The following is a 15,660-nucleotide window of genomic DNA, read 5'->3' on the forward strand; positions in this document are numbered from 1 at the left end:
AATTAATGAATAAGGTAATCGAACAAAACGGTATTCAGAGAGCTCCGCAAGAAAGCTTATAAGCTGGAAAGGAGCCCACTAGTCAAAGCTGGCCACCGACCTAGAAGAGGCTGCGGCTAGAAATGAGACTCTTAAATAATATAGGATCCTCAGAGAGCTGAACTTAAAAAAAAATACCACAACGGAAAATGTGAAAAAATCAAATGGGACTTCATCACGGGGCAACTAGAAAGAATGAAACTATGGAAAAAATATTTCAAGGATCTGTTCATTGGGAGAGACTGGGCTAAACCAAAAAATTCCTCCGTCCACTCAAGCCAAAATATGCAACCAGCAGCTCAATCCCTCGTGGAGCAGTATTCTTGCGATGTATCTCCACCTTCGATGGAAGAAGTCAGAAACGCGGTGAAGTCTGAAAAAAAAATTAAAGCCCCGGGCAAGGACTCCCTACCAGAAGAAATATACAAAGCAAGTCCAGCGCTCGTTGATGGCCTAATGAACCTACATAATTAGGTCTGGGACACCGAATATATTCCCCAAGACTGGCGTAAAACGTCTAAAATCCCTATATTGAAGAAAGGAGATGAAGGAGAGCAAAACTTACCGGGGAGTCTCAGTAATAGACATAGCTCGGAAGATTTTTGAAAGTTTTGGTGAACGGCTTTAGAAAAGAGCGAGAGCATCGGACAAGGAAGAACCACACAGGTTTCCAGCTTAGAATGGCGTGTGTGGACCATATCTTTACCCTGTGACTTCTTTTTCACCAATGTTCCATTAACAGATTGGATACCTTCACAGTTTTTCTTGGCTTGATCACTGCATTTGACTCGATACTACGACCCTTGCTATGGCAAATAATGCTCGAAGACGGTGTTCCGACGAAAATAGTCGACCTGCTAAGAACATACTATAAAAACACCTTGAGTAGCGTACGAATATTTGATGAGCTAACGCAACTATTTGAAGTAGCATATGGCGTATGTCAAGGATGTCCAGCATCGCCAATTCTTTTTAACTATGTTATACACTGGATTATGAAAGCGCATTGAAAGAAGATGGATGGTGTCGCCTTTTTTTGGCAAAATGGACAATTTCTGACATTGAACACTATTGTAGTATCTGAGATATTACAGAGTCACCTTCTCAGTAGGAGCCTCCCCTAGGCCACTCAGCGCGTCCCCAGGTGGCAGATAGGGGAACGTCCTACAGATATGTAGGGTACCTCCATAGGAAGCGCGGACTAAGGGGGGACCTGGTCACTGGGGGTTCATAATAGAAACTGGGCAGCCTCGCCCTAGGGCCATAAATAAAGGTGGAGGAGGAAGAAGGCCCCTCAAATGTACACTCAGCAGGGACCACCGGCGTGTGAGCACGTCCCATGAGTTACAAACCTTCTCCCAGCAATGTGTTAAATTGCATAATGATGCAGAACACCATCATGGGAGGATAGTTTATAGGTGGACAGCTGGGGCAGGGCGTCAGATCCAGATCTATAGATAACGGCCACTACAAAGGGCTGCCTCGAACCTTTCGGGGCACCCGCAAGAATGGGGACCTTCCGGTTAACTCTATTCCCACGAAATATAAATGGAGCTTAGACCTAGAAAAATAATGAATTACGACTACGCCGTTCCCGGCAAGCAACGTACGCAAGCTCTCCTTGTCCATGACATGGAGAAGTACAGCATTGAAGTATAATGCGTTTCTGAGACCAGAATCTCCGGTTCTATCTCTACAGTAATTACAGCGCCCGAAATGTTGCGACAGTTTCCCCTTTTTCGACTCTGGAGTAAACAATAACTCAGGACTCCGTGGTGTTGGTTTCGTAATGAACTAAAGAACCAGAAACACACTTCTTGAGTGGGATCCTGTTTCTCCCCGACTGGCTGGGATTAGGCTTAAAAGAAGCCCTGCAAACATATCCATTCTCTCCGCAAACGCCCCTACTCGTGATACCACAGTTACTGCTAAGGATGGATTCTATTTGGAATTGCAACAACTGTATTCGTCAGTTGCTGCACGAGACTACCTAATTATTGCAGGGGACTTCAACGGGAAAGTTGTCAATCTGATACACTCGCACAGGTCTTTAGAAAATTCGAAATGGGGCACATATGTGAAAATGGGCAAAGGCTGGTAAACTATGCTTTGATGAATTATCTTGCTGTAGCCAATACCATATTTCAGCACAAGCCAAGCCATCTACTTACCTGGCAATTGAACGACGGTATTTGGCCCAAATTGACTTCATTTTCGTCTGTTAACGTTGGAGAAGTTCAGTAATAGAATCCTACTCTTATAACGGTTCAGACAAAAGGCTCAAAATCAGTGTCTGATCACAAGCTAGTGTTTTCAAAAATTCTACTTCGTCTTGCATCTTGGGGAAAGAACAAACCGAAAACCCAAATCGACCTTGGTAAGCTGCAAGATAAAGAAGTTTGGCAAACTTTAAATATGGAGCTAACAAACGGTTTTGCTATCCTAGACTTGAATGAAGATGGAAAACTGCGACCCTGAGCAAACCTTTAACGGAGATGAGAGAGACCACTGAAGAGATCCTAGACCGAACAAAAGTGGAACGACAGCATTGGATAGCCAACAGAACCCTGTCAATAGTCGAAGAACGTAGGAAAAAGATGAGCGACCCTAAACATATCACGAAAGAGTTGTGCAGACGGGTCAAGCGCTCTGCTCGACTAGACTGCCGCGAAATGTAGGAAGAGGTTGCTTTGTCTGTAGAAAAAGCAGCATGCACCCATGACACCCACAAACTCCACCAGGTTCTTAAGGAATCAATTGCTGAGAAAGCTGCTGTGTCTGAAGTTGTCAAAAGGAATGTTTGATCCGATGGAAAGATCACTTCAAAACACTACCTAACTAATCCTCGTCATCAATTCCTGGTTGTTTCCCCCCTTGTATTAAAAAAGAACATTACAGTATTGAGCTGACCACCCCAAGAAGAGCAAAAATACTTAAAGCGATTAAGGCTCGGAAGAACAACAAAGCCCCAGTCCAAGATATTCTCCCTCTTGAAATATACAAATAGTGCCCCGAGATCAGAGCGGCCACAAGCACCTCCATGGTATCCTTGAGGAAGTATGGAGGACCCAAACTTTGCCAAAGGGTTGGAAGACATCAGTTATTACCCCTTTTTATAAGAAAGCTTATAAAACTGAATGGAAAAATTACCGGGGAACAAGTCTAATTGACGTTTTAGCAACAAATTTTGGGATAATCCTCTTTAACCGCTTTAAGGGGGCAAGGGAGAAAATAACTCGTGAATATCAAGCTGGTTTCCGTCCTGGTAGAGGCTGGACAGACGATATTTTTGCAATCCGCCTCATCACCCAGCAGTCTGAAAGGTATAATTTGCCCCTGATTCTGATATTTCTGGACTTCGTTTCAGCCTTCGATTCGATAACTAGCCAAACACTTTGGAAAATTCTTGGAAATGATGGAATGCCTCTGAAATTTGACGAACTGCTTAAAGCATACTACAAAGGTTCAGTGAGCCGAGTTCAAGTTTAGGGTGAAGAGACTGAAGAATTTCCAGTTGAGTTTGGAGTAAAACAAGCTTCCGTCCTGTCTCCGACTCTGTTTAACTACTGTATTCACGCTGATCACGCTGATGATGTCGCAATCCTCTCGGACCCAGCAAAAGCTCAAACCATGCTCTATGAGGTAGTTACATGGGCAGATCGCAATGGTTTGTAAGTCAGTACAGGGAAGACAAATTTTATGGCAAGAAATGACACTGATCCTACTTCGTTAACAGTAAATAAAGTACAGTAGGATCAGGTCAACAGCTTAACATACCTTGGCTTCCAGCTTTGCACTGATGGTTCTAGTGACGCCGATATTCAACGGCGATTGCAGAAAGCACAGATGGTCTTTGCTTCCCTTAGAAAATTATTGCGGAGCCAGCGTGGAATTAGTATAAGAACTAAAGTTCGAGTCTACCTGGCTTTGGTTCGAACAATCCTTCTTTAGGGATGCGAACTTGGCCAGTAAAGAGACTAAATGAAAATTCACTAAAGGTGTTTGAGCATACCTGTGCGTAGCATCCATAGGTTTAATCTGAATTTTTCTCGGACAATTTTTTTCCCGGGGTGGCTGTTATTACTGTTTTTGTTTTGGTTTAATAATAAATGTCTTCTCTCTCAAAGAATGATTGCATATCAAACTTGGATATGCGACAAATCTGTTATATCAAGAGATGCGTTGCCGTCACAATCAAGGAGCGTCGACTGAACTGGTTGGGATATGTCCTGTCTCCGACTCTGTTTTGATTTGATGGAACTGAAATTTGATTTGATGGAACCGACTCTGAAATTTGATGGAAGTTGGTCAAATCAGACCTTGAACCTATTGGGGGGTTCAGAAAGTTTGGTCACAGATTGACAACTCAATTGCTCCCATTTGCAAAGCAGCTGACAGAAGACCGCACTACATGGTTCAAACAGATCTCGATGATCCTTGATACCGGGCAAGGTGGAAACGCCTGATTTCAGCACAAGTACAAGTAAAGTAAGCATTGAATACGAAAACAATGGCACTCCACTCGCAGACTCTGCCCAAAGCACCAAATATAATAGAAAAAGTAGCAGATACGACTAATGAGACAGAACTCACGATCCGTATCCCCGAAACAAAGTATCTTTCAACCAAAGGGAACACTCCTATATGCCTCAGTGGAGAACCTATTGAAAGGGTGGAAGAGTTCAAATATTTTGGGTCGTCAATTGATGCTAAAAGTGGAGCTACTAGTGAGATTTGAGCCAGGATGAGCAGGAATTACACTTAGCCGTCCTGGATAAGTGGTTGGCGCACTGGTGTGCGATTTTTCGTCCAAGGGCCACGGGTTCAATCCCAGTTGTGAGCAGTTATTTGGTTTGGACCAGGGGTCAGTAGTATGACTCTTTAAGCTCAGCCAGAGTCGACCCAGCTTCAAATGGGTACATGGAGAAATCTGGGGAAGGTAAGCAGGAAGGGAAGGGTGAAAGTATAAAATACTGATACTAAAGTATAAAATACCCGATACTATAAAATACTAGCACTAAAGTATAAAATAACCGATACTGCAATATACCAAGGTTATCATAGACATGTCAATGAATACACACTACTATCAGCATAAAACAAATACTTACTTGTACTTGTGGCGGGAATCAAGTGTTTCCACCTTGCCCGGTATCAACAATCTTCGAGACTTGTTTCGGCCATGTAGTGCGGTCTTCTGCCAACTACTTTGCAAATGGGAGATATTGTGTTTTCCATCTTTGACAGAGCTTTCTGAGCCCCCCAATAGATTCGAGGTCTGATTTAATCAAGTTCCACCAGATTTTCTGCTGTCATCCTTGGGGTCTCTTCAATGAGCTAAGTGGCTCAGCTAGAAGAATTTGGCGAGGCAAGTACTCTGTTAGCCTCCCTAAGACATGGCCAAACCGTTTCAATCGACGTTCCTTGATCGTCATGACAACGAACCTCTTGATGCCAAAGATTTGTCGTATATCCTCGTTCGAAATGCGAGCATTTCAGATTTAACCTGAGGATAGTAAGGAGACAGGTATGCTAAAACAACTTCAGTACATTTTAATGTAGTCACTTCACTGACCAAGTTTCGCATCCATAAAGAAGGATTGTTTGAACAAAAGCTAGATAGACTCGAACTTTAGTTCTTATACTAATTTCACGCCGGTTCCACAACAGTTTTCTGGGGAAGCAAATACCTTCTGTCTTTCTGCAATCATATTGAATATCGGCGTTAGAAGAACAATCAGTACAAAGCTGGTAGCCAAGGAATGTGAAGCTTCGATCTGAAAAAACTGTAGTTGATCTACAGTTAACAAAATAGGATCAGTGTGACTTATTGCCATAAATTCTGTCTTTCCTGTAATGACTTTCAAGCCATTGCTATCTGCCCATGTTACTACCTCATCGAGCATAGTTTGAGCTTTCTCTGGGTCCAAGAGGATTCCAACATCATCAGCATATTCAAGGTCTCCAAGTGAAAAGTTACTACCTCATCGAGCATAGTTTGAGCTTTCTCTGGGTCCAAGAGGATTCCAACATCATTAGCATATTCAAGGTCTCCAAGTGAAAAGTCACTACCTCATCGAGCATAGTTTGAGCTTTTTCTGGGTCCAAGAGGATTCCAACATCATCAGCATATTCAAGGTCTCCAAGTGAAAGCTTCCGTCCAATCTAAACTCCTGGATGAGAAGATAGTACATTTTCAAGCACCCAAACAATACAGTAGTTAAACAGAGTCGGAGACAGGACACAGCCTTGTTTTACTTCAAAGTCAACCAGAAATTCGTCAGTCTCATCTCCATAAGGTCAAACTTGGCTCCCAAAGCCCTTGTAGCATGCTTTAAGCAGTTCAACAAATTTCGAGAGCATCCCATCATTTTCTAGAGTTTTCCAAAGTTTTTTGGCGAGTGATCGAGTAGAAGGCGGAAACAAACAAATATTAAACACATTAATGATGTAGACAGGTATACCACTACAGGTCGTTTTTGGCAGGTGTCAGAGTAGCACAATGTTGAGTGAATCTGTATTCCGTGGCTGGTTAATAAATAGGGTTCAACACATTAATCATTCCCATCTAACATTTTCTTTTTTACTTTAAACAGATATTTTGGCTAACAGTCTAATAAAATGAGAAAAACAAACCACTTAAAGTACTCTCATCAAAATCTAAATTTTTATATGCCATCCAGTTTTTAATGTCTTAAAGTAGATGCAGATTCACTCAAGATGCAGTAGATACAGCTGGAATTCATATTCGTGAGTGACTCACATTCATATTCGTCACTGATTAGATATTACTATAAGCAAAAAATCCTTAAATGTTACGGACACAGTGTACAATTGAAGACCTTTTCTGGGAGGGGGAGGGGGTGTCTAAGTAGCATGACCTTGAATGTGTTTATATTCCCTGGCAAGTTGATAAATATATAAAATACAACGTATATTTACCTTGCAAGCTTCACAAGTTGCAACACCATAATGGAGACCCGATGCTTTATCTCCACACACCTTGCACATCAAATGTTTTTTACTAGTACTCGGGGAACTGCTGAAGCTATAAATTTGTTCTGGAATACAATATTTGCGATTACAAATACAATAGCAACACATTAACCTCGAAAAAAATCCTATAACACCATAACGCCACCTTGAATGATAGCACCCCACCTCACACGGCACAAAACATTTACAGGAACTTGTGCGTTCACTCCGAGTTCGGAACTTTTGCATAATACAAAACTGACATCAGAAATAAAATAATAAACCAATGTATTGTCAGCAGTATGGGCTAGAAAATTTATTCACAAACAATACACGAATATTTGATTTATTTGACACCTTAAATTGTAGACAAAAGGCCTGGATTGCCTTTCAAGGATTTGGTAGAGGGAAATAAAGTATATCCTAAAGATTAATTCTGTTTTCAATCACCAGTTTTCATCAACCATTTACATACTTGTACCGAAAGCCCAAACCCATCCATTTAACTAGATCTACTTTGCATGGGCAACGTGAGGTGTTGCGGCAACCATTGTTCGGCTTCGCAGAGTAAAGTATTGCAAAAGCAACACTTTGGTTTTGTTTCCTCGCTTCGATTAAACGCTGAAGTTGTTAATCTGTAAGGATCTTAAAATAAATACTAGGTACACCAACACACAAAAGTTGCTAGCCCTTCATTGCAACTATTAAAAGTTGTAAACCCCTCATCGCTGAAGATGATTGTAGCCTAACAGTCGATTATTACTTACAAGCCCCCTACATGTCTTACCGCTGGAACCAAATAGGTCTTACCATCAAATACACCAGAAACGAATAATAGGTACACCAACTAGCAAAAGTTGCGAACCCCTCATTACGGAAGAGGATTATGAGCTAAACATCCAATTGTTACTTAAAACTCCCCTATATGTCTCACAATTGGTATCGGCCTATTTTTGGTTTCAGTGTGTACCTTACTACTGTAGTTCCCAGCCCCTTTAAACTTTCAAACTGGTGTATCTCATGAAGGATTTTGTTTACCAAAAATGGATGACCTATACTTTGATTAGCTCATCAAGAGCTATCGACTGTCATCGAAAAAAAAATATATCTGCCTTAGTTCAAAAGTTGCCTTTTTGTCGTAAACCAAGTTTCTAACGTCATCATTTAGAAAGTAGTAAAGGATAAACTCTAATTTCTTTAGCAATGAGAGAACTTCTAAAGTTTAAGAGGCACATCTGATATCATTTGTGTATCGGCCTATTTTTGGTTTCAGTGTGTACCTTACTTCTGAAGTTGTCAACCCCTTAAAACTTTCAAACTGGTATATCTCATCAAGGAATTTTTCTACCAAAAAAAGATGGCATATACTTTGATCAGCTCATCAAGAGCTATCAAATGCCGTTGAAAAAAAAATCTAAACGTCTCAGTTCAAAAGTTGACTTTTTTGCCGTAGGCCAAGTTTCTAACGTCATAACTTAGAAAGGAGCAAAGGATAAACTCTAATTTCTTTAGCAATCAGAGAACTTTTCAAATTTAAGATGCACACCTGACACCATTTCTCGACCGCAATCCAAAGTGCGAAAAACCGAATGATAAACTCAGCTGAAATCCCGAACCGAAATGGGTAGAAACACAAGCAAAAACCATCCTTTTTGGCCCCAGGCAAGAGTTCTACGAAGCTTTCCAAAATGCAGTCATATCCATCAATCCGGCCTAAGGTCAACACTTTTCGTAAAAACCACAGATGTTAGACCCTTACCACTTTCTAGGAATAAGCTGAAATCGGGGTGCTAGAAAAAAAAACGACCGAACTAAAGTGTTGCTCTCGCAACACAATTATTCAGTTGTAGACAGTGAGCGAGAAGAAAAAAGAATAAATAATAAAATATTAGAAAGCTTTTTGTTGAGTTAATAATCTTAACATCCTTTACTTTCTCCTTTTTTTATGTCAGACACCTGGTGAAACAAGAAAAGAGTCAATTTGCCGAAGGTCTAGTGGGAAGAACAGACAATGAAAAAAGGCTTATATTGTGGGGACACCTAGAACTTTGCCGTAAGATCTAAGTAACCAACGGAAAAAATGTATGGTCACAGGAAAAGTTTAAAATAGTCTTAATAGTTGTAACAAATGGTTAAAGTATAAATACAACAACAACTGATGACAGGCAAAACCACCAAAAAGCTAAGTATTTTTTTTAAATTCTAAATTCTCGGCGGAAGGGATAGCTAAATTAAAATTGCGAATCGAAGCAATCACATTTGGTTCCAGGAAGACTCATTTTTCCCGGTGTTCCTTTTTTTTATTATTACTTTCGAAAACATTTCAAAAACTGACAAACTAAGACGATCCAAATAATATGGGCAAAAAAAGCTAAAATTCTAGAGAGCGAAATCAGATATATTAGAGAGAAGAGCCAGGAGGGAAGGGTTAAAATGCCCAAAAAAGTTTATTATTTGCCTCTAGTTCAAATTATTTTGAGATAACAGTCATTTGAAGTAGACTCTACGGAGCATGAGTTCTCTGCCTCTCCTCTCCTGCTCATACGTTTTAAAATGAACGTCATACCTTCGTCACTGATATCGTTTATTCTGTAGGGTTCACTTATTCTGAGATCAGTCTTTCCTTGGTCCTTTTGCTTTTGATTGCCCAGAATTAGGTGACTGAAGATAGGAGAAATTTTTACAGTATCCAGAGCGGTAGATGCAGAAGAAGTGTCTGTGTTCTGAGCTTCGACAGATGTGAGCATATCAGCCGTGGTGTCTGAAATCACAAAATGACAGGTGCTTAGTTAAAATTATTCAACCCAGACAACTAAGTTTTCATTCTTCCTTTTTTTTTTTTTTTTTTTTTTGATCACATGCAAAACAAACAGCAAATAGAGAGGTAAACTTGAAGCGACATCTATCTGTTATAATCTTTTTATATCACGTGCTAAAAGATGAAAATAACAGAAGTAGGGTGACACATCTTCAACATCAAGGTCAAAACTAAATTGATAAAAATTAGTTACGAGTTACTTAAGGACTCAAGAATTCTCAAGGACAGATACTATGGAGTTATCTTTGTAACTGTTCTTTAGTATTTTATTAATACAATTACTCAGACATAAAATGATTATTTCTGCCCCTAAATAACACATAAGTTATTGACTTATAAGTGAAAATATTTTTGAGGCTTATTTCAACATTTCAAAAAAATGGTAGAGGGGGATCTTCATCTAATTTACAGGAAGAAAATATCTGGACGATTGATTCCCCTTAACAAGATAAAGACTGTAAATTCAGCGCTCGTTTGACAAACATATTCAACATCATAATTGCAAAGCAACAACCTCATTGATTGAATCTTAAATTTAAAATTTTTGGGAATAAAATAATTTTGAGAACTTCGGAGATCAACATCCAAAAATTTCAGTTTGAATTCAAGTTTATACTATTACTAAAACGAGATTTTAAAAATCCACGAACAGAATTAATGCCGCAGAAAGAAAATAATACTATAAGACTGAAAATTTTAATAAGAACTAATTTAGGTCTCTTAAGGTTTGTTTTTCAAATAAACCTGGTTTGTCTCTTTATGTGTCAATGGTACATGTGATGTTGCAACAAGTTTTCAATTGCAAAGCTTTAAATTGCATTGGAATACAAGATAGTTATATTAAGGATTCAATCTTTTTAGCCTTCACCGAGCCAAAATTACGACAGTTTTTTTTCTTTAATACTGATTTACTTTTAACAAAAAAAACACACACACACACACAAACTGTCCCATTTTCGCTTGTCAGTACATTGCAGAAAATACCTTCTGAGATTTGAGCTATCAAACGACAAAAAAAAGTGATAGTATTACAATGAAACATTAAAAAAAAGAATGGCATAAATTGAGACACCAAAAACTTGCCTAGGGTACAAAGACATTAAGCAGCAAAATTAATCTTCAAAAAACATTCAAGAAGGAAACCGTAAGAAATGATTGCCCATAGGAATTATTTTGAAAAATTTATAAAAGTTTTATCAACTTGCTGCGGATTTTCCGGCATACGTTGATTGAGGAAATTTTGCAGTATCCATATCTAAAGAGATAGAAAAAAAACTCCAGATTCTGTGTTTCGATAGATGGCAGTATGTCAGCTGTGGTATTTATAATAACAAAATACATGGTGCTTAGTTAAAAGTTTTCAACCCTCAAACGTAGCTTTTCTTACTTTCTTTCTTTGGGCTCAATTTTCATTCAGCAACCGTATTGTTAGCATCTATCCATTGAATAAATAGGTTTCATAACCGGATTATTCGCAAGGAAAAAAAGGATAATTCATTGTGAAACCAAGGCTTGAATTAATGTGAGTATCTAGTGCTCAAATGGAATTACTATGCGATTGACCAAAAACTTCACCCAGGGTGCCTTAAGTTAATGCTCATTCAGATCAGTTAACAGTCATCATTATGATCTCGACTTTCATAATCACGTTTTTTGAGAATTTTCATGAACAGCTGGCAAAAATTGAATTTAGCTACCTTTGTTTCATTCTAGGTGACCTCAATAGGCTAGATATCGAGTCTTACGTGACTTCTCAACTTTTGAATGTATGTCAATCTTATAGTTTAGTCCCTAAGATTAGCATGCCGACTGGAGGATTTGTTTCAAATTGATTAAATGTCCCTGCTTGGGAAGGAGAATTATATAAATAGTAAATTTGCGCTTTTTAAGATAAATGATTGAGAAGAGCTAAGACAGTAGTTGTGAATATGAAAGGGCGAAAACATAATGGGATAACAATAGATCTCCTTCAAAAAATAAATGAAGGAGATTTATAGATTGTTCAAGGTACAAGCTTTAAAACATACGGATGAGAACAAAGAACATTTCCGTGTTTTTCATAATGGTTTGAATAATCTTTTCCGAGAGGCTAAGAAAAAAAAAAAATGAAATTTAAGGAAGCTGAAGGAAACCCCCTGAAGACCTAGAAAATAATCCGTAGTGTTATTCGTCAGAGTCATAATATACTACCATCTGAAGTGAGAGTAAGTGGGCCATAGCTACAGATGGTCTTACGATCTGCAATGAGGAGGGGGAGAAAAAATTTCTGCTGTTTTTTTTTAACGGGGGGATTTTTCACGGGAAGAAAAATTTCCAGAGGGGAATTTTCATGGAAAATTTTACAGTGGGGGAAGTTGCCATAATTCCTACACAAAATTATTTTTATATGTCTTGCTTTCTCTTTTGCGTCTTAATTTTACGCATGGAGAATATGTTAAGGGTAATTGTACGGGATAAATTTTCACCGGGACTGAATTGTCTAGAGGATATTTCCGTTGGGAGGGGAATTTCTCCGTGGAGGTTTGGAGGTCAGATTTCATGGCATTATTTAAAAAATAATCAGCAATAAAATTTAAAATAAGAAGTTTTTTTCAACTAGAAGTAAAGAGCCACATTAAAAATAAAATCAGAAATCATTACGTATATGAAGGGGGTTGCCCCCTTCTCAACACCTCATTCTTTACGCTAAAATTCCAATTTTGTCCCAAATCTTTAAGAACGACTCCTGAAACACACTCGTCGTTTAACTAGAACAATAATAAGCTTTTTTAAAAGCACAAAAAACTTTACCGAAAAGAGCGAGGTGCTGAGAAGGAGACAAATCTATTCATATACTTAATAATTTTTGTTCGTTTTAAGTTTTAATGTTGCTCCTTACTTTCAGTTGAAAAACTTTGTTTTTTTATTTAATATACGTAAGATGCAATGCGAAAAATGTGTTTCAGAGTATTAAAAAAGGTGTATCTAAGGTGATTATTAAGATAAACGAAGCCTTGCTTTTTTTGGTCTTTTTTCTACCTGATTTCATTATCTCTGTTTAAAAGATCTTAAGGTGATAAAAAAAAATTGTCTTTCATCCTGAGTAGCTCAGTTAGTCTAGACAGGCCATTTCTCTTAAAAACAAACCAACTGAACCAATGGTATATATTGTTGTCACATGAAGTACATTTTTAGAGTTATTTTTAGCTCTAATATAGAAGATATGAAAAAAATGGTAGACATTTCTTTTTTTTTTCCATCAAACACTAACAAAAATATAAAGTGGACGGGGGTGGAGTCAATTGGCCTATATCTCGCGTTTGAATATTGAGATTGTGATGATTTTATCAAATTTTGCTTTTTGTCCAATTTGCTTTTTGCATGGGGATTTTGAAGATGTTGCCCCATTCCCTTGAATAAGCTCCTATCTGGGACAATTCAACAATCCGCTGAATAGGGTAATTTTAAGGGGGAAAAGGGGTTTGTTGAAAATGAATTAAAAAAGCAGACGAAGGTAAGTAGTGTAATGGTGACACTTGTGTAGATGTTAGTTTTAGTAACGACGCAATTTAAAGTGTAGCTACTGAAATATCCTGAGAGAAGTTATAGAGGGGTTCCGCTGCTATGCGGTTGAGGTGAATCGAGGTGGAGTTACGTCTTCGCTGCTATGAGGTTGAGGTGAATCGAGGTGGAGTTACGTCTTCGCTGCTATGAGGTTGAGGTAAATCGAAGTGGAGTTACGTCACAAATGATTTGGATTTCAATGTAAAAGTGTTATTTCCGATTTTATAGCATTTATTCTTACTTTTATGAGCTTGCCAGTGAATCCTGGACATTCAAGTGTTTACACATCACTGTCACGTTCAATTGTAACGTGACGCAATCACATTTGGTTCCTAAAAGACTCATTTTCTCGCTGTTCCAGAATCAGTAACTGTATAATTCTTTTTCATTTTTATTTTGTCATTTTCGAAAACTTTTCAATGCTGCCGAATTGAGAAGACCAGAAAAATATAGGCAAAAACATTCTAGGGAGCATAATCAGAAAAACTGAATAGAAAGACAAAGTGGTAAGAATTAAAACAGCATAAAAATTGGCCTCTAGTTTTCATCATCTTAAGAAAACAGTCCTTCGAAACAGACTCTATAGGAAAAGGGATCCCTGCCAGTCCTCTGCTCATTCGCTTTAAAATGAATGTCTTACCTTCGTCACTTATATCATTTATTTCAGAATCGGAGAATTCATAGTAGATGACGTTGTTCTTCTTTCGTCTGAGATCTGGTTTCCCTTGATCACCTTGTTCTTGATTCTCCACTTCAGGTTGAATGAAACCAGGAGAAATTGTTGCAGTATCCACATCTAAAGATACAGAAGAAATATCCGTATTTTGCGTTTCGACAGATGGCAGTGCATCAGCTGTGGCATCTGTAATCAGAAAATACATGTTGCTTAGTTAAAAGTATTCAACTCTGACACGTATGAGGTCTGACGCGTAGCTTTTCTTTCTTTCTTTCTTTGAACCTTTGGGAAATTAACAGATAATAGAGAGCAAAGTTGAGGCAAAGTCTATCTATTATCAAGTAAATTTAATTACATATTAAAAAAGAAAAATAACATATCAAGGGTGACTCATCTTTAGCATGAACATCTAAATTAAATTGATGATACCTCGTTAAGACTAAAGCAAGAACTCAAGGATGATAAGCGCAACTAGTATTTTCATCATATGTAAATATTCAAAACAGAATGTGTCATCTGTTAAGAAATTTAGATTGACTAATGAAAACATTCTTATTTGCAATTACTCTTTGTTTTGACCAAAAGCATATGCGAGAGTTCCTTTAAACTAAACCTTCGTGAAAGTTTACATCTAGAGTTTAATAATACATCGTCTTCAAAGTAAAATGCGTTTTCACTGATTAAAACTGGAGTATGGAGTGAATTAATCTCCTAGTATGGGTGGTTTTGACAGGCCGGGCATACCGGGATTTAGCTTAGGCATAAATAAACCCTCATTTAGGAGAAGACACAAGCATGCTTAGGAAAGGTTTCTCCTATTTTCAATGCATCAGGGAAAGATGATGAAGATATAAATTATAAAGATGTAAATTTAAATGATGATGCAAATAAATATGTAAATAATGATGAAGTATGAAAATATTCAGAAATGATGCTTCTTTATAATAAATCTCCCCTACTAGTCACGGTGTTTGGGGGGATATCCGCCAAGTATTTCTTGTTGATTTTCTTTTAATATTTCTTGTTATATCCAATTTATTAAATTAATAAACATTTCATAAAATATTAGTTTGATGTTGTTGCCTACAGCCCTGTCTCCCCACAATTTGATAAGAGAATAAATATTGTATATGGCTCTAAGTCACAGAGAGAACTTGGTAACATTTCTACTCGTATTCCACTATTACTGCATAGCTTAACCAATATTCTAAAGTCACCATTTTACCTAAAAAAAAAATTTAATACCAGGCCACCTAAATTAGAAAATACCTAGTGAATGACGATGATGGTTCATTAACCATCCGCACTTTAGCCTTTTTGAAACACTGCGCTGATCGCTGTAACGCATACCAATGATATAGCTGAATGTTTTTGAATAAAACTAAATATAAACAATATACGAGGATTTGTCACCCTTTGATAAGAAAACTCATACTTTCCCTGAATATCCCTAAGAACATATACTTAAAACATTCCTCTGAATGTCTAGGTACAGAAAAGTGGTCCCCCCCTAGACTATGGATGACGTTCCATGGCACAAAATGATAGAAAAAAACTATATTATGGCAAACTTCATTTCTTCGTTAAAAGGGTCGTCATCTACTGATGA

The 15,660-nt window shown here is 37.9% G+C and overlaps 1 protein-coding gene across 1 annotated transcript in view; it reads right to left on the minus strand.

The window, feature by feature from the left end:
• LOC136024895 (zinc finger protein 132-like) overlaps positions 1-15,660 on the minus strand; it is a gene marked incomplete in the record, with an annotated part of 96,885 nt that overhangs the window by 23,236 nt on the left and 57,989 nt on the right. The window contains 3 exon segments of the mRNA XM_065700433.1: positions 6,982-7,100; positions 9,581-9,775; positions 14,016-14,190. Of these exon segments, the coding sequence (XP_065556505.1) occupies positions 6,982-7,100; positions 9,581-9,775; positions 14,016-14,190 (489 nt within the window).

This window comes from Artemia franciscana, chromosome 3, assembly GCF_032884065.1.
Source record: "Artemia franciscana chromosome 3, ASM3288406v1, whole genome shotgun sequence".
Lineage (NCBI taxonomy): Eukaryota > Metazoa > Arthropoda > Branchiopoda > Anostraca > Artemiidae > Artemia > Artemia franciscana.